This window comes from Astatotilapia calliptera, chromosome 9, assembly GCF_964374335.1.
Source record: "Astatotilapia calliptera chromosome 9, fAstCal68.1, whole genome shotgun sequence".
In the NCBI taxonomy this organism is placed as follows: domain Eukaryota; kingdom Metazoa; phylum Chordata; class Actinopteri; order Cichliformes; family Cichlidae; genus Astatotilapia; species Astatotilapia calliptera.
Genome location: NC_137430.1, coordinates 7,554,195 through 7,577,347, shown reverse-complemented (window position 1 = coordinate 7,577,347; position 23,153 = coordinate 7,554,195). Strand labels below are relative to the sequence as shown.

At 40.2% G+C, this 23,153-nt stretch overlaps 1 protein-coding gene across 1 annotated transcript; it reads right to left on the bottom strand.

Annotated features, from left to right (window-relative positions):
* Positions 1-6,874: 6,874 nt before the first annotated feature.
* On the bottom strand, positions 6,875-9,411 carry LOC145430904 (uncharacterized). The gene is made up of 5 exons (XM_080305907.1): positions 9,278-9,411; positions 8,468-8,543; positions 8,213-8,368; positions 7,667-7,756; positions 6,875-7,223 (listed from the first exon to the last, which is right to left on the bottom strand). Exons 3-5 carry the CDS (start codon positions 8,315-8,317, stop codon positions 7,008-7,010), a joined length of 411 nt encoding a protein of 136 aa, XP_080162033.1. The 5' UTR covers positions 8,318-8,368; positions 8,468-8,543; positions 9,278-9,411; the 3' UTR covers positions 6,875-7,007.
* Between the last annotated feature and the right edge of the window lie 13,742 nt (positions 9,412-23,153).

Sequence of the window (23,153 nt, the reverse complement as noted above, 5' to 3'; positions counted from 1 at the left end):
AGAACCATGCTCAGGGAAGGTCAGCCATCTTCAATTATGTAAAGTACACATGTGAACATTTTAACTTCATTGTGGACTTGAGTATTTTTGATACAGGGCCAGATTTAGCCCCTCAATTTTTTATTTTTTGCGTCTACTGACTGATTTTATATGTGATTTCTGCTATTTTCCCTTTAAGAAATATTTACTTCTGTGCATTTACCTCATGTTTGACTGTTTGGAACTTAGATAACTGTTGCATACTGCTGCGGCAGGATGCGGCTCACATCTTATTTGGCGATTGTCAGCCCTGTAATTGTTTTTTAAGAGTTAAGTTTTACGCTGTTTTATCTATGCCCTGTGTAGTCTATATGAGCCTCTGCCACTGTTCCATAGAGGAAGCTCCTGTCTGGCAAACAGTCAGCGTAAGCTGGTTCATAAATATTAGTTTAAGGCCTTGGCCCGCCATGTTCTGCCATCTCCTCTCGGCAGCCAGGGTCAGAGGAGCCATAAAACATGATTAAGTGAAGGAGCTGTAGCTGTAAAGTTCATTCAAGCCGCTCATGGATGAAAAATGACAGTGAAATCAGTCGCAGCATGGGAACACGTCTGGGCTCTCGGTAATGATTAAACCCCTGGTTTGGATAACCAGTGGCAGACGGACACAGAGCTGTGATATCTAGGAGAGCAGAAACATCTGCAGTGTGTTCTTTTTTATCACATAATGAGATTTGCAAAGGAAGATTTAGGGTTTGTAGTACAGTCTGAGCTATACAGCAATTATCTAGACTGCACTAACATAACATTGCAGGACATGCCGGTCACAAATCATGTGGACACTGTCACATTTACCGTAATAAGCAAGATAATGCAGCAGGTTACTGATTGCATCCTTTGAAGAAGAAACACTGCAGCTGTGTTACTGGCCATAAACTAAGCAAGAATATACAATATATACCATTGTATTCACGTGTCTCATGGCACCAGCGACTCTTTCAGTAATTAAGAAGACTGCACCTTGTTTGAAATTGTCTCTGAAACAACATCAGAAGTGGTTTGCACAAACTGTTACGACTTTCAGCAGTTTTTTGTCAGTTTTGTGTAGACTGCACTACCCCAGCTGCAGGTGCCCTCCTGCTGGACTTCAAGCAGACTTCAAAACCTGGACTGTCCATTTATTCTGCAGTCACACTACAGGAAACATTGTTTGGCCACTGCAGCACAAACAAAATTACTGATATCCAGTGTTGGGAAAGTTACTTTGAAAAAGTAATTAATTATAGTTACTAGTTACTTCTTCAAAAAAATAACTGAGTTAGTAAGTGAGTTACAAGATTGTAAAAGTAATTAATTACTTGAAAAGTACTTAAATTTTTTTTTTTTTAACCCTCTGGGGTCCAGGGTGTAATTGGCCATTTTTGACTACTTTTGATGTTTCCTCCACATTTCACCTTTAAAAACTCTTTACTTTCCCTTGTTTGGTATCATCCTTTTTAACACAACCTCACGTGTCTGAATTTATAGTTATGTTTTCATTTTGACATACTGTATTAACACAATTGATCTAAAATCAGACCAAAAACATAAAATCAGAGTAGAAAAAGTTATATCTTTTACTGTAACATCCACAAACATGTTTAATGAATCATATTTCATAACTTTAAATGCAAATATAAATGTGCATATGATTTTAAAATTGACCAAGTTTAGCAAACAACAAAGTTATTTGCAGCCATTTACCTTTTACCCTTTTTTAAATAACCACTTCAAACTATTTACATAACCATCAGGTGTTCTGCATTCAATAAGATGCCACACAAATTATCTGTGCCACTCCAAAAAAATAATTTCTGTCCACTATAAAGGAGAACATCACAGTCTGATACCTGAAAGCAGGAGGTGTTTCACTCCTGTTTCTACCTGGAGACTGCAGTCACCTCATTGTTCTGATACACAAAACAAAACTATCCACAACACTACACACTAACTACACAAGACAACACATTAACTACACACTCCAAACACGCTAAACATCACAAATCTCTCAAATCTCAAAACTCGCTCTCTTTTTCTGCTGTCTTTATCTCTGTCTCTGTCTCTCTCGCTCTCTCTCTCCGTCACTCCTAACTTCCTTCTCTTCCTAAACAACCAAATGTCATGTTGCCATATCATTTTTTGATTGGTTGAAATGGTGCATTTTTCTACCAGCATGAACGGGCTTTTTTTTGTTTTTTTTAATTTTTTTGGTCATAAGCAGAGAGTGCTTGGTAGCACTGTCCTTAGACACTAAACGTGGCAAAACTATTCAGGAAAAACACGCGTATATATTGTTTATCATGACTCTGGTTTTACGTGGCCTATCAACACAATTTAAAAACTGGTATATATCATCTTGTTGCTTTGTCATCTTAAAGTGGTCATGTGATTGGCTTACCACGACTACTTTATTCCTCCTCAGTCAAACAGCAGCACTCGTGCGATTGTTTTGCCCCCTTAGCTCCAGGTGTTGTGCAAAAAACTGATAGTCTACCAGACAGTGATTGCTGACCGCGGGAGCATGCGCAGCTGCTAAAAGCTGTACTTTTTACTTACGTAGACAGCTACTTCCGTGCAACTGATATAACATGCGGTAAGCTGAACGCAGCTTCAACCGTCTGTTTGTTGAAAAATAGTAACGCGACTGCAGCCCGCATCTTCTTGTTAGTAACGGTAACGGCGTTGTAACGATAGGAATAGTAATTAGTTAGATTACTCGTTACTGAAAAAAGCCATTCTAGCCATTTCCTTCATTCCTGAGTTTCAAAAATGGTATTTTTTAATTTTGTGAATGAGACTCCCTCATGATCCATGGCTACTGACCAGCCAATCAGTGACATGCAGTCTGACCACATCACATTTTAGTACCAGTTTGGATTGCTTGGAACCGTGGCCGAGCAGGTACTGAAAAAATACCTGGCCAACCTATCCAATAAGCTGCTAGTGGAAAAGGGACTATAGAGTCCTCCCAGGCCCTCATAGAAATAGTGATGTTTTTTCACCAGAACAGCAGTTTAACTTGAAATTTACCATGTAACCTTGCACTTATATTATATATTGTATATATATATTACCAGTTGGCAACCAGTTAGCAACCAGTCCAACTCCAGTCTATGGTCTCAGACTAATTGTGCTCATCAACACAGAATGATTCGACTGATTCATTGCAATATGTTGAAAATTTGTCTGCATTCATAAATTAGGAGGCAATCATTTCCAGATTGTCACCAGTCTGTCTTGTAATGATTGCAATCAGCCCGACTTGGACCTCGATTGGTTGGAGACAGGTTGCAATGACTTCCAATGGTGGTCATGCACATGCTGAGGGTGTTGCAGGCTCAACATCTGGAGGCAACTGCTTGCTTGGTCACTGAAAACTTAAATGCAAACATGTCAGTCAGTATGACTGACTACAGACCAACTATCAGTAAAAAAACATGAGTAATGAGTGAATGGCCTTATAGACGGAGCTTTAGGTTTAGTGTTTGCATGCATTCTTCTCTTTACTATGTTTTGCCATGTAAAAAAAAGGAGCTGCATTGGCTGGGCAAGAAGGATATCGTCCAGTATAGCGTCACAGCACAGTAAGTTCAACAAAGAAAGCTTTTTGTTTCAATTTATCACACTGACATTTAAAAAGCATATCATTTGAATGTGCTTCCTCTCGGGCAACATCCGTAGCTCTCTTGATCAAACAGACAGGAAGGTAATGCCTTTTGTTAGCGCTGCTGAATGACACTGACGCTGCCAGGAGTAATTACGGGTAATTGGCAGGACAATGAGGTGATGACAGCTGTGGAGTCGTTGCAACATAAGGGCAGGGATGGGCCCAACCCTCAATATGGGCAGTACTCACTCCCCACCACTGTCATGACTGACTGGGCACAATTAAGGCACACAATAACCTTTTTGTGGAACCCCGTCCGGTGCATATCAACATCACATCTGAAGGAGGGAATTTTTTTCCACACCACACTTTTTCTGTGTGTTGCCCTAGAGAAGCATTTATTTTAATCAAAGAAAAGAAAGACAAATAAATGTATTCACGAAAGGGTTTATAGGTCTGCAGGAACCTCAATCAAAATAAACCTTTGAGAGGTGTAAGAAAATACTTGGAGGACAGAGGCCTGGCTTTAATGACGATAGCCAGAATGAGGAAGGCTCTTAAACACTGTATTAGTTATTCTTTTCATTTTGTGTGACAGCTTGTTTCTGTGGTAGCAAAGGTTTAAAAAAGAAAAAGCAGAAAGAAACCGACAGTTAATTCACTTGTCGTTCTTGGCACCGGTGGACCTTCCTTCCTCTCCACCCTCAAGTCAAATGAGGGATTTGGTGGTTAAGAAAAAAATGGAATTGGTTGTTGTTGGGAATTTCCTGTCAAATTTGCTGAGTGCTTCTTTTGCTCAGCAACACATTAACCTCTGTTTGCCTGTGGGAAGAACCGAGCCCAGAGCCCTTTCAAACTAACCAACACAAGCGCAAACACACTGACCTACACCACCAAACCATCGCACACACCAACCTGTAAATGCTCTTTTGCACAATATTATTACTAGATATATTATATATTATTATTTTTTTTGCACTAACTTGTCTTGTAGCACCTTGGTTCCTGGAGGAACGTTGTTTCGCCTCACTGTGTATTTTTAAACTGTATATGGTTGAAGTGACAATAAAGTTGAACTTGAACTTGAACTTGAACTTGAAACTAAAGACGGACCCAGTGCCTGGGAAAGTAATCCTATTTATTCCATTTTCTTTTCTTTTTTTCCAGCTGGAGGAGGTTCCCTGTTCACACTTGAGTCATGTTCTGAGTCATTTAGTGTTGAAGCTGGGGCAGATGGATGGGTCAACATAGCATTTAGATTAGAGATTACTGTTTGTTTGCCTTGTGTCAGCATTTCTGTACAGATATGCAAAAAGTTAGATTTGTATTATGTAGCTAACGAGAAAGTGGCTTTTCAGCCTTGTTTTGATTATAAATGAAGCCCCAGAAGTAAATCAACAGCAATCTCAACTTCACTTCAACTGAGCATTTTAACAATAGCAGCCATACTGAAAGCAGTCAGGAGGTGCACAAATAGATTACCTTGAGTGATGGATCATCCAAATTTAGGGGTTGAGATTATAATTTTGTAAGAAACTTCTTAAAGTTATACTTCTGTCATTCCAGTCAAAAAAAAAAATGAAAATTTTCTTTTCTTCTTTCTAGCAGAAGCATCAGAGTTAGTCTCCAATGCGAGAGAGCTTTAATTTTTCTAACTTGAAAATGAACCAATAAACATATCAACCAGAATATGTCACTGTTAAGTTAAACATTTAATCTTCATTGCAGTTTTTAAAGGGACTTATTTCTATTACACTTATTAAATCATAGTATTTAAATATGGGTCAGCAACTGTTTCCAAATTTATAATTCTAATTTCTTGGTCCAGTGTGGTAAACCTTCACCTGATATACTTTTTTCCAGAGTAAGCAAATCAATAAATTGTTGCTATAAAAGTAACAGGATGGACAGAGAGTGGCTAACTATGGCACACAAATTTTAACCGGTTTGTTGTGGTGAAGAAAGACACAGTGAGCATTGAGAGACAAAAAAAGAGCAATAGCGATACAGAGTCATGAGACATTAAACGGACTAATACTGAAACTAATACACACAGAAATGTCAGCCTACACTCTAAAAAAAGATCTGCTGGCTTAACGTAAAAAAATTAAGGTAACAATTTGCATGGATCTTTTTAAGTTACTTCAGCTTAGCCACTATAGCGTAAATGCCACAAGAGTTCTCTAGTTAGGCAAACTCTATTCCTTACGTACAAACAACATGATTTGCTTTGTCCTCTACAAGCTTAATTAAGTTGAACCAACTTAATTTTAATTGTTTAAAAAATTACTCCATTTAGTTATTAAAACTTATTTTTTTACTTTTATTCTACTCAGAAATATCCATGCAAATTGTTACCTTAATTTTTTTGAGTACTAGTAACTTACAATAACTTATAACTTACAATTATACAATAAATTACACATTGAAATTCCAGTTTTATGATCAAACTGTTTATTAGAACACCAGTCCACCATTCCAGACTCATTGACATTTCAATAGCAGACAAAATTGTTGCCTCCATAAAATAAATGACATAAAACACCCCTGTAAATCTGTCTCAAAAAGACTGAACATTTTGACAGTCATGCTCTGATTCAAGTTTGTTTGTGTTAAAGTGATAGTTTAGGTTTTTTTAAGTATGAAGTACATTGTGAGTATATTACACACAGTAGACAGCAGTCAGCACATTCCTGCCACCAACACGCACGATAGGCTCAGTTTGTTTGTGTGACTTTGGTAAATCTGAACTAACCCAAACTAACACCAAAGTCACCAAATAACACAATTACACTTACTGATCAAGGCAGCAGGAGACCAGCAACTCCTGTGTGCTGTCAGGTAAAATTGCTGTTTTTGTCCATGGACGCTGGTGGGCCAGAGCGATTGAAACAACAAGCAGTAGAACTTCTCTTTCCTCACAGAAAAGGCTGTCTGATAGCAAAATAAAGCAGTAAACATATTCTTGATATAATGTACATTTAAACTGACATCAGTTTTATTAGGATGGAGGCTCATCTTGCGTGCCGGTGGCCCCGTCTGCTTCTCCGTAGGTGGAGCTTACTGACTGCCATCTACTGTGTGTAATACACTCACAATACATATGTACCTCATATACAGCCTCACTTCAAAAGACCCGAGCTATCCTTTTAAAGTGCATTATTTTTAACTAGGTGTACTTAATGCTCAACGCTCAACTTTACACCTACTGCCTACTGTAAAGTATGTAACACAACACATTGCAAACAACAGTGGAACATTTCCCGTTTAATTTGAGGATAGCCTCACTCTTCACATTTTTTAGTACAACAGTTTACTTTTTAGTGACATTACCTTAGGACTGGCTTTCAGATCATCCAGCTCGAGGAATATCTTTTGAAACACTTCAAAAGTGTTTTTCAAAAGTGTTTTTCAGTTCTTTTGGGTAGCTGAGGTTGAGTGCATATATCAGCCCCATTAGCAAGGCACAGGCTCTGGGTACATCCAGGTCTGCTAGGACTTCTGTTCCTTCAAGTATGATCCTTGCGCTGGCTGGATCAGACGTTGTGGCACCTCTGGTTACAATCTTCATCACTTCATTGGTAATATCCCCGCCACCATCCTGGTAGATCAGAATCAATATAAATGTTTTAAGTAATCATACTTATACATGAGAGTAACACAAAATAGGGCTGCAACTAACAATTTTCTCAATTATCTGATTATGTCTGTGAAGGTTCTCTTTGCAAGCTCCTTTGACGATTATCTGATTAGTTGTTTGGTCCAGAAAATGTCAGAAAATGGTGAAAAATGTCAATGTTTCTCAGAGCCCAATATGATGACCTCAAATGTCAAACATATTCAGTTTGCTGTCATAGAGGAGTAAAGAAACCAGAAACGATTCACATTTATGAAGCTGAAACCAGAGAATTTGGACTTCTTTTTCTAAAATAATTACTTAAACCGATCAATCAATTATCAAAATAGTTGCCGATTAATTTAGAAATCAATTAATAATAGATTAGATCGTACCTCTAATACAAAGTATAGTCATGTCTGATTTACCTGCTCTTTGAAGAGATCCTCCTCCTTTTCCCTGAGATACACCACTAAGCCACAGATAGCGACCTCTCGCCTTCTCTCCACAGAATCGTCCTGTGAATAAGAAAAAGAATGTCGAACTGCTCTTCGAGGAGGATGGGTTTTTGATAATTACATCCCATCCAATAAAAAAAAAAAAAAAAAAGGATTGACTTTATATGGCCTGAACTGTACCAATTATAGATTTCCAGTGATAATCAAAATAATGAATTGATCATTTCAAAGAGCCATTTCTCTGAAATGATCAATTCATGAACTTGAAAAATCCAGGTAACAAATAGAAAAACTGCAAAATCTTGCAAATTACTCTGCCAATCATGATCCACATCACCTATAATTTGTTTTATTATTAAGTATTTATAGTTTTAATTGATATTTGTGCCTCAAGCTCTAAACAATAATTTGACATAGTTGAGTTGTAAACAGCTACCTTTTAAGACTCAATATCACCTATTGGAAAAAAAAGTGGATTATCCTATTTGAAATAAACTACATTTCATTCATTCATACCTCTAGCAGCATGTTCTGGATGCGCCGAATGCGCATTTTTGCAGCCCCTCCTCTTGAGGACAGCAAGGACATTATTTTCTGAGAGTACTGGTCCAGCTTTGCCATGAATGTTGTCTCCAGGTTAACAGTGGTGATCCTTCTGAATTCTTGGTTTATCTGTATAAAAAAAAGGCACAAATAGGCACAACATGTTAATGTATACAATTTACTTTAAAAGAATACATACTGCAAATTATCTTATGGAAAAATATTTACCTGAACTGCATCAAAAAGAGCAGGCCATCTTTCTTTCAGGTCATTGATTTTTGGTGCTTGATTGACAACTTCCTGCCTGCGAATGGAGAATGTTATGTTTCCAAATCAAAGATATTTTTTCTTAAGTGATACAACTGCGCTTATGTATCTGCAGTTAACACCCAAAAGAGCAAAATTATATTTTATGTGCTAATGCACACTCAATGTAATGTCATTAAAACAACTAGTTTATGAATGTTACTTAAGATCTTTCCTGTGGCGTTTCTACAACATGGCGTTCGCTTCCTCGCCCGCGTTTTTTGACTGAACTTTGACACAGGCTGTTCTTCAGCTAGGGCTCAATTAACAAACTTCAATCTCACATAAAAATAACTCTAGGACTTAAACATCAAAATGCATCGATGTTAAACCGAATGTATACTCAGTAACCTACATTTGTTTAGTCATGAATGTAAAATGGCCCAGCCTTTTGCTGGTCAAACCTTCATCAACGCTGCAACGATTTCAAAGTAGAAAGAAGAAAAACATGTATTACCCTGTCTTTGCAGAGTTAAAACTACTGCTACAGAAGCTCAGTGTCAATTTACACCATTTGGCTGCCACCGTAAAACAAAACTTAACAAAGACTAATGTTACGGTCGAATTACTTCACAAGTTAGCCAGAAGTGTAACGTTACTAGCTTATCACCACCACTCACCGAGGAAGAGTTTAGTGTTGTGTAAAAAGGATTTCTTGCAGTGCGTGTTGATAGAGTTAAAGTTAGAGTTATTAGCTGCTGTGAATAAAACAAGGCAAAAAATTGTACTCACCACAAAGCTTTAACGTTTGATAATGTTCCGTACAAAATGCCGCTTCTCTGCTTTCTCTCTTTGCCTCCGTTTCTTTCGATCAGTGGTCTGAGAGCACAACATGTCCGGGCAAGTCAGCCTTGTACTCAGCTTTTAAAGGACGCTTACGAGATTTTTAAGTTGTATTAACTGAATACACTTTCATGTTAAGTTAACACAGAAATGTCTGTTCAAAATCGATATATTACTGAGCTAAGACTGTTTTCTTTATTTTCATTTCGACCAACTCATTAAATTAAGTTATCAACTGATTACAATGTGTACATGCAACAAACTTAATTTTTTATGCAGAAAAAGCTATTAATTTTAAGCTTTACTTACTAACCCCATGAATCGTTTTTTAGAGTGTATTGAGAACAAAAATGGTAATATCCCTGCACAAACCATTCTTGTTATCAATCTAATAAAAGTACGTATTTTAAATCTGGGCTGTTTATTGAGACTTTGTGTGTTACCCAATGGCATGGCAATGAACTTTGGTGGGACAAAGCCCCCATTGAACTTTTCCCTCATAGATAAAACTTAAAGTGAATCAGTGGCTTAATATGAAGATAGATAGGGGAGAAAGAAAATACAGTTTTGCTTTTTATTTTTGCAGAGGTCAACAAAGTTTAGAAACAGTCTTTTGCAGGAGGGAAAACCACCACTGTAATGATAAATGATAAAATACCGTATTAAAAAATATATACAACAAAGAGGCGTACAGAGGCTGCTCTTGAGTGCAAAAGAAAGACGTATTAAAGGTTACTTTTACTCATTTAAAAATCACATAGGCTTGATTTGCAATAGAAAGATGGTGTTACTTTCAAAGTGTGCATATAATAAACGGTCCAACGCATTAATTTACCTCCTTCCTACAGTCGTAGTTTAAGCGCGTATAAAAGAATTTAACAGCTGCTAAAAGCGTTCACTTCTCTGTTGTTACGGCACCTTGTCATAGACGTCCAACAGCAACAATTCCAAGATAGACTGATCATCGATCATCGTGCGTGAGGTGATAAGATTCGATAACCTGCCATGGAACTTAGTTTTGGTCAAAATGTATATAACCTGTAAATGCCAACACCCTGAAACCTTCTGACACGGTGTGAGAATGTTACCTTTCGTACATTTAACACATCAATTTAAGTAAAACAGGCCTTTTTGAAAGGTGGGACTCATATGGACACATCAGTAGCTGTCTTAATTTGACTATCATCCCTCAGGGGAACACATCACTGCCTTGGAGGCAGATGGACAACATCATTGTCAGTGTGTGTGTTTATGCCAGACACTAAAGGGCAGACTGGTGGCAGAGTGTTATCTCTTCCATCAGTGCTCGTGTCTCGTCAGTGCAGGATGACGAACTGAAAGGTCGCAGCGTGTCGCGAGTGAAATGTCACCAGGCCGTTCCCGTCCCGTTCCCGTTATGTCTGTCATGTAGCGTCACTGTGAACAACAGGCTCCCGTTTTGCTGCTGAGGGACATTAAAACATCAAACATCCTGGTGACCTGATCATGGACAAAGCTCCTGTTTATGTAATGTGGTGGCATGCAAGGGAATTTGAAATCGCTGTGACTCAGCAAACAAGACTGAAGCAAATAAAAAGCACTGTAACTGAGCTCTTTTATTAGCACACTTTGTTTACTGAAGTTGGCGCCTGGATAGTACACAAAAAGCTCTTTTGTTTGACTTGACTTTTTTCTCCTGTGACCAGCGTACAATACACATTTTTGGGGTGAAGGAGAATGAAAACAGGGAATGAATAGGGGGCCTGTGGAGAGTTGTGTCAGAATGTGCTGATGATAAGCTTGGCATGGCTAATATTGAGCGCGCAGAGACAGAGCGTAGCTATCTGTGCTGTGCATTTTGGAGTCGTCTGTGGGAAAGAGACAGGCCTTAGTGTGGGAAATGGCCTTCTTTTGATATGGTGCTGAAGATCAGCAGTCCACCATTATCTTCGATGGAAAGTTCAGCTTGGTTTGGAGAGGCCAAATGCAGAATGAGGGTTTTTGTCCACTGGTCTGACCCTGTGTCATTCTCATGGACTCAGCTAGTAAGCAGAGCCTTTGAGGATTCTTGATAAATTGGGCAGATAAGTGGTTTGATACAAATCTCCAGCCACGAAATCTGGCTCTATTAGATTGAAAGTGGAATTGATAAATGTGAGCAATGTTGCCGCTCATGAAACCAATCCGCTTGCTGTCTGCCTCGCCCCTCTTGTCTGTCTCTAGTCCTTCTGGCTCCAGGCCTGAGTCACATGGTTGACTGATCAAGTCGGGGTGTTGAAGCGAGCTCAGTGGGTGAAATGCAGGAGCTCTAATGGGCTGCTGCTAGGGCTGAAATCAGTCTTAGTAGGCCAAGCCCTCTATGTGGCACGCAGAGGAACACAAACGCACTTTTCTACCCTCCTCCCGCTTCCCTCTGACCTCTGTCAGGCTTGGCCATGGAGTTCAGCATGCCCACGGGTTCACCTCTCTCCTTGTGCACCAGCATGGGCGGAATGAAAAACAAAAGGGATGTCTTGATTCCATGACTGCAATCTAAGAACCGCATATATATTTTTAAAATTTATCTATCGCACTTGGGTAAAGAAGGCTACTGGTGCTAGCACTGCTAACTTTAGCATGCTAAAATAAGCCAACATGCGCAGTGTCATGCATGGTGCAAAGTGCAACACATTTCACCAGTGAAAAACTATTTTAGTATTGATGAATGTGACTGAACATTCATCAATACTAACACATGTTAATACGGTCAAAGCTGAACTTTCTTGCTTCTACATTATAAAGCTAACTGTTTCACTGTGCAGAGAGGCTGTTCCTCTGTCACTGTGAATAAGTGTAAGTTGTATTTAGTGTAGTTTCCTGCAGTTGACAGCAAACGTTGCATAGCATGCGGGAAGCTAACAGCAGCATGTTAGCAGTTTGCAGGTATTTCACACCTGCTACACCAACAGCTCGTGTTTGGGTGCTTGCAAATGTTTTTTACTTAAAGACAAACTGTGGTGAACGTGACCTCTGACATGACTGAAAAGATCTGACATCAGGGAAATGTCTCCCTCTTGCTCGCTATGCAGCTTCTTTATCCAAGAAGCTAAAAGGACCTTGGATCAGAGTAACACTGGTTGGTAAGCTTTTGTCAGTTTTGGTAACATTTGTTTTGTTGTTGTATTTATCCTGTGCTACGTTTAATGTGTTATTTCACTAATACTAATACAAATACAGTAAATGTATATTCTTGGATTTATCTATTTATTTTTGTTACATGGTTACAAAATCAGGAAGGCTGTTTAAGTCATAGCTGATAGTTCCTTACGTAGAAAGAATAATTTCTGATTTTTTCCATGGGCAGGAAAACCAATTATTTCTGAAACACTGGTGTTGGATTCATACTCAGTCTGCAGATACTGCATGAACTGTAACCTAATGTATATTATTTTTATCAGTATTGATCATATTTAGACTCTGTTCAGCTCTCCTTCAAAGTAGTCAGAGATCAGATACACTTACAGGAGCTGTCACATCTGACACATCTGACACCTCCAGCAACGGAAATCCTTCACTAGCAATCAGGTTACTTCAACAACACCTGCAGGAGTTTGGAAGAGAGGAAGGGTGAAGGAAACAGGAAACAAGGAATAGAGAGAGAGGGGGAAAAGGGCGAATTCTCAGGCTGCCCTTTCCCCATCCTCCCCCACCTCACCACCCGAACCCAGGCTCATTAACTCAATTCATAATCGACCCTTTCTGTCCCTCTCCCTTCCTCTCACCCCTACTGGCCAGGGGAGGTAGAAGTGGAGGGGGAGAGGTAGCTGAGCTCATTAGGGCAAGGATCATCGCTCTTAAAATGCCCGCTGCTGCAAAGTAAAAACATCCTCACCAAAAGCACGCTTAATTTTCCACAGTTCCGTGTCAAAAGAATGGCCTGACAGTCGGTGGACTGTTTTCTCTGTCTTGCTGACGTCTTTCAATTTTCCTTTCGCTTCCTCCTTTTTTCCCCTCTTGGCCGTCCAGGCAGCTTGAAGCAGAACCGCTAAATGGGGATAATTGGAGTGGGGAAAGTGGCCGGCCCTTGTCTGACCAATCTTCTCACACAACAATCAGCAGATTGTTCCCAGTGACACAACAACCTTCTAGTGTAGATTTGGACCGTAATTAGCAAGCAGCTACCGACATGCATGTCAGATATGGTTATACATAGCAAATCGATTGAATCTTCCCTCCCCTCGCTGTTTTTGCAACAACCCAGCCTTTTCATACTTCTGTTTTTTCTGTTCCAAGCTGCAGCGGGTGCACTCATGGAGCGTTAGATCGGTGTTGTGAGGAGGTTTGTTTGCTGTCTCTGGAGATGAGACGAATAGTCAGTTGGAGGGGCCCCGTTTTTTTTTTGTGCCTGACTGGACGCTGGTTAACCATCTAATGAGGGCAGAGTGAACGTATCCACAGAGCCAGAACAGCAGGAGCTCACGCTGTCTGTCCCCCCCTCCCTGCATACGGTCCTAACACACACACACACACACACACACACACACAAGGATGAACTTTTTCTGACACTTGCTTCATGTACACTCAAACATACACAGAGTTAGGGGCAGTTTGTCTTGCTTTTAAAGTCTAAATTATCTGTTTCTTTTGCTTGCTCATGTGAAAATAATCTTTGCCATGATTGCTGATTAGACACACACACACACACACACACACGCACACACACACACACACACACACACACACACACACACACACACACACACACACACACACACACACACACACACACCCACATTGTCTGAAGGGTTCACAGAGTGCTCACAGTTGTTTGGTGCTGTTTGTTTACTGTGCAGGCAACATCCAATACTGTGGACCAGATAAAAATGCTATTTCTCTGCTAAGTGTTTTTGCAGGCTCAAAAGTCTTCATACAACAATTGCTGGTGTTTGTTTCATTCAACTGGTTTCCACGCTAATCCAAACAACATGATCATGAGCCGGATGAGCTAGCATGTCACTGACATTGGCAAACAACAGTACAGTTTAGATTGAGTTAGCTCTTTGATTATGTCCTGGATCAAGCTGTCTGACAAAAATACTAAATGCACTGCTATTTAAAATGAAATAAAGGAAATACACTGTGAATGTCTTTAGTCTGCAGAACTTTAGATTTCTGTGTTGCAAACATGTAACTTTAACCTTCATTAGTGACAAACTCTAGCATTGTTCAAACATGGGCCTTACCTAACCTTCTCAGAAAGAGGAAGAAACTTTTTCCTCATCCTTTTGTCACATAAGGCAACCTGCCTTGGAGAAACTAACCTCTACGTTACCACCTTCTTCTTTGGAAAAAGATAGTACACTGTCTAAGATGTCAATGCAAACAAACTGTAATGGAAAACAATTTAAAACCTGAAATCAGTAGGGCAACATATCAAGTTTTACGACGTAGGCAAATGTTTGCAGGAACTGGGTTAATATTGGCTGCACGTATTGATCCCAAACCTGTATACTGTATGTCATTCAGCATTAGCGGCACTTTTACTGATGGAGATGATCATTTATGCATCTCTATGCTATAACGGATGCTGGCTTTTGAACTGTGAAGTGATATCATGCTGCATTATTTCTGAGTTCTAAATTTTTAGAAATGTCAGTTCAGTACAGCATATTTTTAAACATCCCATCAACCTGTTTGAAATGAGTTTGGGCTCAAAGAAGGTGGTAGTAGCTGACGTTTTTGCAAAGTGGACATGTTCCACACTAGAATGTGTTCTGCACTAGAAACCAGATGACAGCTTCTAGACAATCAGAAAAGCAGATCTGCAACAAAGTAAAGATTAAAAGTAAGACAGCAACCTCCTGCAACTCTTAAGGAGAGTTCCCCTGATATTGTGCGCTCTCACAGCCTCTCGTGAAGCGACTGCACAATCGTTTTTTTCGTACCATATTTTCCACTGTTTTCCTTAGAATGACTATAACATCAGATACCAAGCAAGCTGACCAGCAAATCTCAGACACATACCTGGGACTGATAACTATCATTACTCAGACTCAAGTGGTAAATGCTACTCCTTACTGAAATGAGATTACTATAACATGTTACAGAAAAATAGATTAGTGCTAAAATGCAACCTAATCCGCTTAATCACAGCTGACCAATAAGCAGCTTTTAGTAATCAGCATTTACTCATGAGTTCATAAAATGAACCAAACCTACACATACAGACTTTCTCCTGAGAATCAACACTTTTACATACTCCTGTTTCGTTTTCCCAAAATTCACTAACAACCTTTAATTTTGCCATCGACAGGCACCAGCACTTATTTCTCAGTGTGTGCTGTTATCATACTGCTGGTGCCACTATTTATGCTATTTTACTAACTTTTAGAAGAAACAAAGGTTCATTCTACCAGAGTAAAGACATAAATAGTGGTTGTTTGGGGCATTCCTAATGCACTAAGCATTCTGACCAAATGGATAAGTCAAAAAGGTCACATGGGGCCATAAACCTGGAGTCATCACTTCATGATATTTAGAAGACATCTTTTATCATCATATGTCACAGAGACAGAGAGCAGACATGGCTGACTGCTAGATAGCCATCAGTGGGTGTAAGCGATACCACTGAGCGCAGAGTACTGAGTCTCATGGCTAGGTCATCCTCATGGCCTGCACGTGATGACAAACAAGTTGTCTGATGGCCTTGAAGTGAGATGTGAAAAATACCTCAGACCTATTCCCGTCGAGAATTATTTGTACAAACTAAATGGGGAAACTATGGAAATAACTGGCCTCAAAGTAAGAGCGCACAACCGCAGTGTGTGTTTTGGATCTGTCGTCTGCGCTTACGTTTGAGTAAATGAAATTAGCAATGTGTGTCGCAGGTGATGTGAGGTCAGTGTTGCATTTGTGTATTTATATATGTGTGAATATGTGCGTGTTTGTTTTGAATTTCAAGAGGTAAGCGGGTGGAAGTCAAACTACCAAAGGGTAAGTCGGCGCAGGAAGTCTGATGTGAAAATCAAACATCCCATTAAGTTGTCAGAGGCAGCCAAGAGCAATAACACTGCAGATGGGCCTCCTCGTGCACTACAGGCAGATGGACGTAAGGATGGACACAGTCACAGCAATGTAGCTTAGCACACAAGTCACAAATCTGAAAAATCACGCTGTCTAATCTAGACAAACTGGCTCTGATATTTCTGACAGTGTAGACTTAAATACAAAGTTTAACTCGTGCTCTTTTCAGCTTAACACGTGTTTTATGATGAAGAACCTTGTCGGCTGCCTGCAGACTGAACTTTATTAGACTGGACTCATGCAGGATTTATGGTCCTGCGTTGGTGCCTGTTTGCACAGGTCTTTGATTATGCATAGAGAGGGAGTGTGCGAATTCAGAAAGGCCAAGAAAGCAGAAGAAACATGAAAAAAACCCCATCAAAGATTTAAAAAAAAACTGCAGCTTTCATTGTCTTTAACATCGCGTTTCACTTCACTACAAAGAAGTTCTTTCTTGTCATTGCTTTGGCATTTACTACATTTACTACAACTCTGACATGTAAATATTGTCTGCTAACTGCAAACTATTGTTGGGGTTGTGATTTAAAAAAGAGAGCTATATTAGCAAATTACTTTTTCTTGTCTCAAAAGTAGCTTCCTGTTAACACCACTGTTACACCATTATTTACCAGCTAGCCCAACTTCAGTAACCCTGCAAGCCTCGCTGCTGGTTAGTTTTCTGTCTTCATTTATGTCAGAAGTGATAGCAGGGCTGTACATCCCTCAGTCAGCAGGGTGCAAGATGCTAGCAGGCAGGGCATACATGGAACGCCATAACCAAGTGGCTGACATAGTATACAGGAACATCTGTGCTGGGTATGGCATGGAAGCCTGGAGGTCAAAATGGGAGACGCCTCCTAGAGTGGTTGAGAATGACCGAGCTAGGATCGTGTGGGACTTCCAGATACAGACAGACAAAATAGTGGTGGCTAACCAACCGGACATAGTAGTGTTGGACAAGCTGAGGAAGACGACCGTATTGAAAGACGTAGCGATACTGAATGACAGCAACATCAGGAAAAAGAACAGGAGAAGCGGAAGAAGTACCAAGGGCTCAGAGAAGAGCTCGAGAAGATGTGGAGGGTGAAGGTAACTGTGGTCCCAGTGGCAATCGGAGGACTTGGTGCAGTGACTCCAAAGCTAGGCGAGTGGCTCCAGCAGATCCCAGGAACACCATCCGAGATCTATGTTCAGAAGAGCGCAGTCCTAGGAACAGCTAAGATCCCAGGCCTCCGGTATATGGAATCTAGCAAGCCAACTCCTACTAACGTCTAACTCTGTTCAAGATCATAAATCCTGTTTTTCATGGATGCCTGGATGTCAAACTTTATATTTACACCTGGTATAGCAGCCACAATGATAAGAAGATGAAGATGAAATAAATTAGATAATAATTTAGATAGGAAATTTACACCTAATTTTTATTTTTTTTTTACCTCATTCAGTCGAAGGACTTTATGCAGTAGTGGTGCGTCCGTTACCCAAATCACTACTTCTCCTAGAGTATTGTCCAGTAATAAGTAACCCCTGCACACAATCACCTAGCCTCCTGGAGTTTTCAGTGGATTTTAATTCTCATTAGTTTAGATCCTTTTCTCAACCTGTTGCATGTATAGTTAAAGATGCTATGCAGCTTGAAAAAACAAAATGAGAAACCCGTAATGAAATGTTGCCTAAAAACACTTCTAAAGTTCATAAACTCTATAGAGCGCCTTTAAGAAAATCTTTGGAAAACGAGTGATGTATCGTGATAAGGAAAACAATGCTCTTCTTCCCTGCTGCTCTTCTTCAAGTGTATTAAAGAAGATATTTAGGAAGAAAGAAAGGATAAACTGGTGATCACAGGCAAATCCACATTAAATCTACCAAATTGGCTGATTAAAAATAAAAATCTCTTCCAACCTCCAACCCTCTTCATACCTGACACCTCTGGGGCTTCGGTCACTCCCTGCCAGAGAGGCTGATGAGAGTCAAGCCCAGTGGTGGGCAGGGTGAGCCAGAACACTTGCGGGGTCAATATCACATGTGACCGGGGTTTTGTATTTAATGAGAACTGCTGTCACTTTGCGTCAGGTCAGTCAGAGGAGAAAGAAAGAGAGAAGAAATAAATAGGCAGAGAAAAAGGATGTAGATGGATAGAGAGCTTCAGAAGAATACTTCAGACATGACATCAGCGATGTAGGGGACATCACACTCTACGAAACTGTCCTCCAAAGTTAAAACAAACACCAATGTGACACCTATAATCCCACCTCTTTCTTTGTGTGCCTCTCCTTGAGGCTCTCCTCCACCAACATTCCCCTGATACTCTAAAACCTCCCGCCCCACCCAGCTCTCTCTTCCCAGAGGCCTGGACCCTCATTAGGTCATGTGTACTCAATCCTGTTGTTCCTGCGTCCTGTAATTTCTACTGTTATGGGAACAAAGAGAGGCACAAAGCACATCGCAGCCCCGGGTCCTCGCACTCAACCTCATTCGCTTATTACTGTCTCCACAGAAACTCTCTCCTCATCACCTCCAGGCAACCCCTCCTACTGTGTGGACAGACAAATAGAATTTCTATAGCACTTTACATGTGACAGGTAAGTGCGTGTGTTGTTGTGTATGGGAAAATCTTCTGATACTGTGTGATTTTTCTATTTCCCCAGTGCATGTGGCCCACATGACCATCTGTATATGTGTATGAAAAGGAGCGTGTGGCATTAAGTGTGATATTCTGAGACCTTTTCCTGTCTGAACTCTTGACAACGGGTCATTAATGGCGGACGCAGAAATATGAGGGTGTGGATCAGGTTTCTTGACACTGGCAGTGCTCCAGACGGCAATATTGGAATGAAGAGGGATTTTGAGTGAAAAATATTCACTTAGTGGATCAGCAAACACAGCAAGTCCATTATTTTTGATTAATCTGGCCACTGGTATTTACAGTGTCAGAGACTTATGATGAGTGTGTATGTTTTACATATTAAGCTCAGAGCTGCCTCACTGTTTCTTCTTTGTAAAGTCTGGGAGAGCTGTTTTTCCTCTCAAGCATCACTGTGTCTGTGGTTTCTGAACAGGGAACCATGCTTTTTTGAAGCTGAGACTCTTGAAGGCTGTAATTTCTCTTTTTTTGTGCCCCCCTGTGATCTCTGTGAAGGGAGGCCTTTGCGGTTTCTTTTTTAACCAGTTTGGAGACTAAATATTGCATTTGGGGTTTTAAAAAATATATATACACTTTAAAAAGCTCACTGACTGATTGCCTGTAGGTGTTGTTGTTCTAGAAGCACACCTTTAACTGTGCACTTTCTGTAGCGTGACATGAATGGATGTTCAGAGACAGGCACGCAGAAGAAAGGGCTCCCTCTGCTGAGCTCTACGTCCATAGCTCCCTCAAGCCCCCCTCAACCACACTCACCTGAACTTACTGTCTGTACTAAGCTCTTTCTCCTGCATCGCCACTTCCATTCATCATCATCAGTTAGCTAATTGCTGCTTTCTTCTTCATGCAGAGTTCGCAAGCAACCAAATGGCTCAGTATGTATATTCCAAAAAGAGTAAAAAAAAAAGTAAAGTAAATGATCTATATAAATGATTTTAATGTCATGAGCATGAGTGACCAATTCCTTTCCAAATGCCTTCAAGTTGTGAAACTGTAGTTAAAAACACTGGAACACAAGACCCAGAGTTTCAGTATTTGAATTCCTCTCTAGTGTTCAAAACTTTGAAATTATTAAAATGTAAGAATCAGCACATATCTTTAACATAATGTACATATATATATTTAACAAAATGTATGGGTTTTCCATGAGCTCAAGCTTTCACTCCATTTAAACCTGGAACAACAAAGGAGGAATCCCCACATTTTTTAGCCCGGGAGATAACCCTGGGTCAGGCTTACCTGCAGCACATGGGATAAAGGTGGGATTAGGGCAGAGCTCAGGCTGTAGGGATGGTGTTTGGGTTTTTTTCTTTAAAATGTGTATTGTGATGGGAGCACAGTCCCTTCATGCTTGCTCTGGTCCTTCTAATGTACTTTAGGAACCATTCCCATTTTAATAGCATGTTCTGTTCTTATTCAAACAGTAGAATCACATGATTCTGTTTCCTGCTGTGTATTAACTGTGGCTAACTTTTGATATCAATATCCTTAAAGATCAGACAACTCTTATGCACTCAAACTAAAAAAGTCAAAATGTAAATGTGAAACTGTTTCAAGAGACACTCCAAAGATGTATTTGTATAACTGAATCAATCAAAATTGTTGCTAGCATCAACTAAATAAACCCGAACTATCATGCTACATTACTTTTCTCTTTTTCAAACTTTGTCTTTTTACAGGTAACAAGACAACCTGATTTTAGTGCAAGTTTGAGCACAGATAAATCAAAATTACATTTTCCATAACTAAATTTCACAGTTCTAAAAACGTTTGTGTGTTTTTGTGTGTGTGCATCTTATATAGTGCTTTTCTACTCTACCTGAGGACTCAAAGCACTTCATTCCCCATTCACTATCAAAGCACATTTTTATATGCTTAAATGCTTTCTATCTAACATTCACAGCAACTTTGCTGTTATCATCTTACCCAGTGATATTTGGCAGTTAGTAGATGACCTGTTCTACGCTGTAAGATACAGCCACATCACCATCAAGCAGAAAGTAAAACTCTAATATTAAAAATGTCATTTTTAAGTCATCATTAATTTTTCACTTAATGTAATGCTGATTTCATCGAGCCCAAGTTTACATGGAAACTGCATTGAAAAGAGATGCAGTCTCACATGGAGAATGATTCTCTTGCTTTGATCAATCACTGCTAACCACCGAGCCCCTATAAAAGCACAGTAAACACAGTATATTGATTAGCACAAGTAACCATGTAATTAAATCTAGCTTCTTTATTATGCAAATGCAGCGCTCTTTAGTGTGTTTCCTTAAAACTAACTTGTTTAAAAATCACCACCTCCTAGTCCAAAATGACCAGCGCACATTCACTCAGCTAACTTTCACACCAGCACAGCATCATCGCAGTGCTCTGGATTAGACCTAAGAGTGAGAGAGAATGTGAGTACAGACTTAGTGAGGCAGACAGTAGAGCAACTGTGTGTTTGTGTGCAGCAGGGAGTGCAGGATGGGTATCAGCACATCGAGCTGTGAGGTTGGTCTGCCGGCTGTCTGCCATGACAGAGACGAGCGGCTTGTACGGACTCGCCCTGTAGTCCCCAAATGAGCTGAGCTACACTCGCTATTATCTCCCAGAGGAATGCCACCCAGCTCAGAAGAAGACACTGCAATTTGAGTAAAACAAAAAACAACAAAACATGTACACAACCCAGAGATATTTTAGAATAAGAGAAGTAAAAGTTACTTGTAGATTATCTATTCTATGCTGTTACATTAAAGGATTTGAGGTGAATCTGTTATATGGGTTGTTGTGAAAAATAATCTTAAAATGTTCCAAAAAGGAAAAGCTTTTAAACTTTGCTAATGAAGAAAAGTTGTCTTATTGGTAAGGAAAAATGCATTGGAACCACAACCTCTGACTGTACTACTCCACTGGACTGAAACTGACTTTTTAATTTGGCTCTTAAAGTTGAAATTTTGATTTTTTTTTTCATAAATGGAAATATGTGCAGATAATAGAGAAACACTGTTCATAGATTCACATCAAAAGATCTTTTTTTGTGTCCCACATCATGACACAGCAGAACAGGAGAACACTGGGAGGTGGGGGCAGAGAGACGGTGAAAGCAGATGAAAAGAGTAAAAGAGATCCGTGTAATTTAGATGTGATGTATTTTTAATGATGCTGCAGTCATACAGGGGTTAGAGAGCAGGCTGATCTGAAGAGGAGCGAATTGGGGAGGAGCGGAGACGAGGCAGTCAGGCTGCTATTGATCAAAGGGCTGCTGGAGGTAAGCTGGCACCATGAGTGGGCCGGGGGAATCACACCGTTGTACAGTACAGAGGCTGAGACGGGAGAGCAAGAAGTATGAGCTTCACCTGAGGCTCAGCTGGCACAGCAGTCATTTATATAGTCATTTATATAGTTTAGGAACAGCACAGCGACAACGGCCTGTGTACTGAGGACAGTTGCACTAAAGCACCTTAGGGTGAATTCTTGGCTCCAGGGAGGGGTGTCACATCCTCCTTTAATCATTAAAGAAGCAGGAAGACCACCTCCCAACCTGACCCCCACCTATCATCCACTATTACCATTTTAAACCCCCCTGACCCGTCTCTGCCTGTAGCCCCCAGCTACACATGCTCCTGAGCTAATAATCCCAGCCATTCTCCCACCAGTGGAGACAGACCAGTGGCTCCACACAGTGCCTGATAATCAATGTCTGCCCCTCAGCACCCTGAGGCCCAGGCCTGCCTCTTTGGCTCCTATAAAGATGCCTGGTATACACACACACACACACACACACACACACACACACACACACACACACACACACACACACAAACATTTACACAAAAAATGTAGTTGCAGACATAAAGGATACATGCATGTGTACGCACACTTTAGTATGCATATAATAAGTACATTCAGATGTACACACTTGCACACTGGTCCCTTGATCCAAGTAGGAAGGGTGCATTAATGCGGCCCGCTCCCTGCATGTCTCCACCCCTCCTTTCACTGTACAGACACAGACATTGACTGCTGGATCACAACCCCTTTACCTGAGTCAATAAAGTCCCTGCATAAAATTGATTTGGCAGGGGCAAAGAGTGGAAGTGGGGATGGGGTGGTGGTGGTGGTGGTGAGCAACAGGACTCTGAAATCCATAGATGGATTTTTGACTCTCCGTAGCTG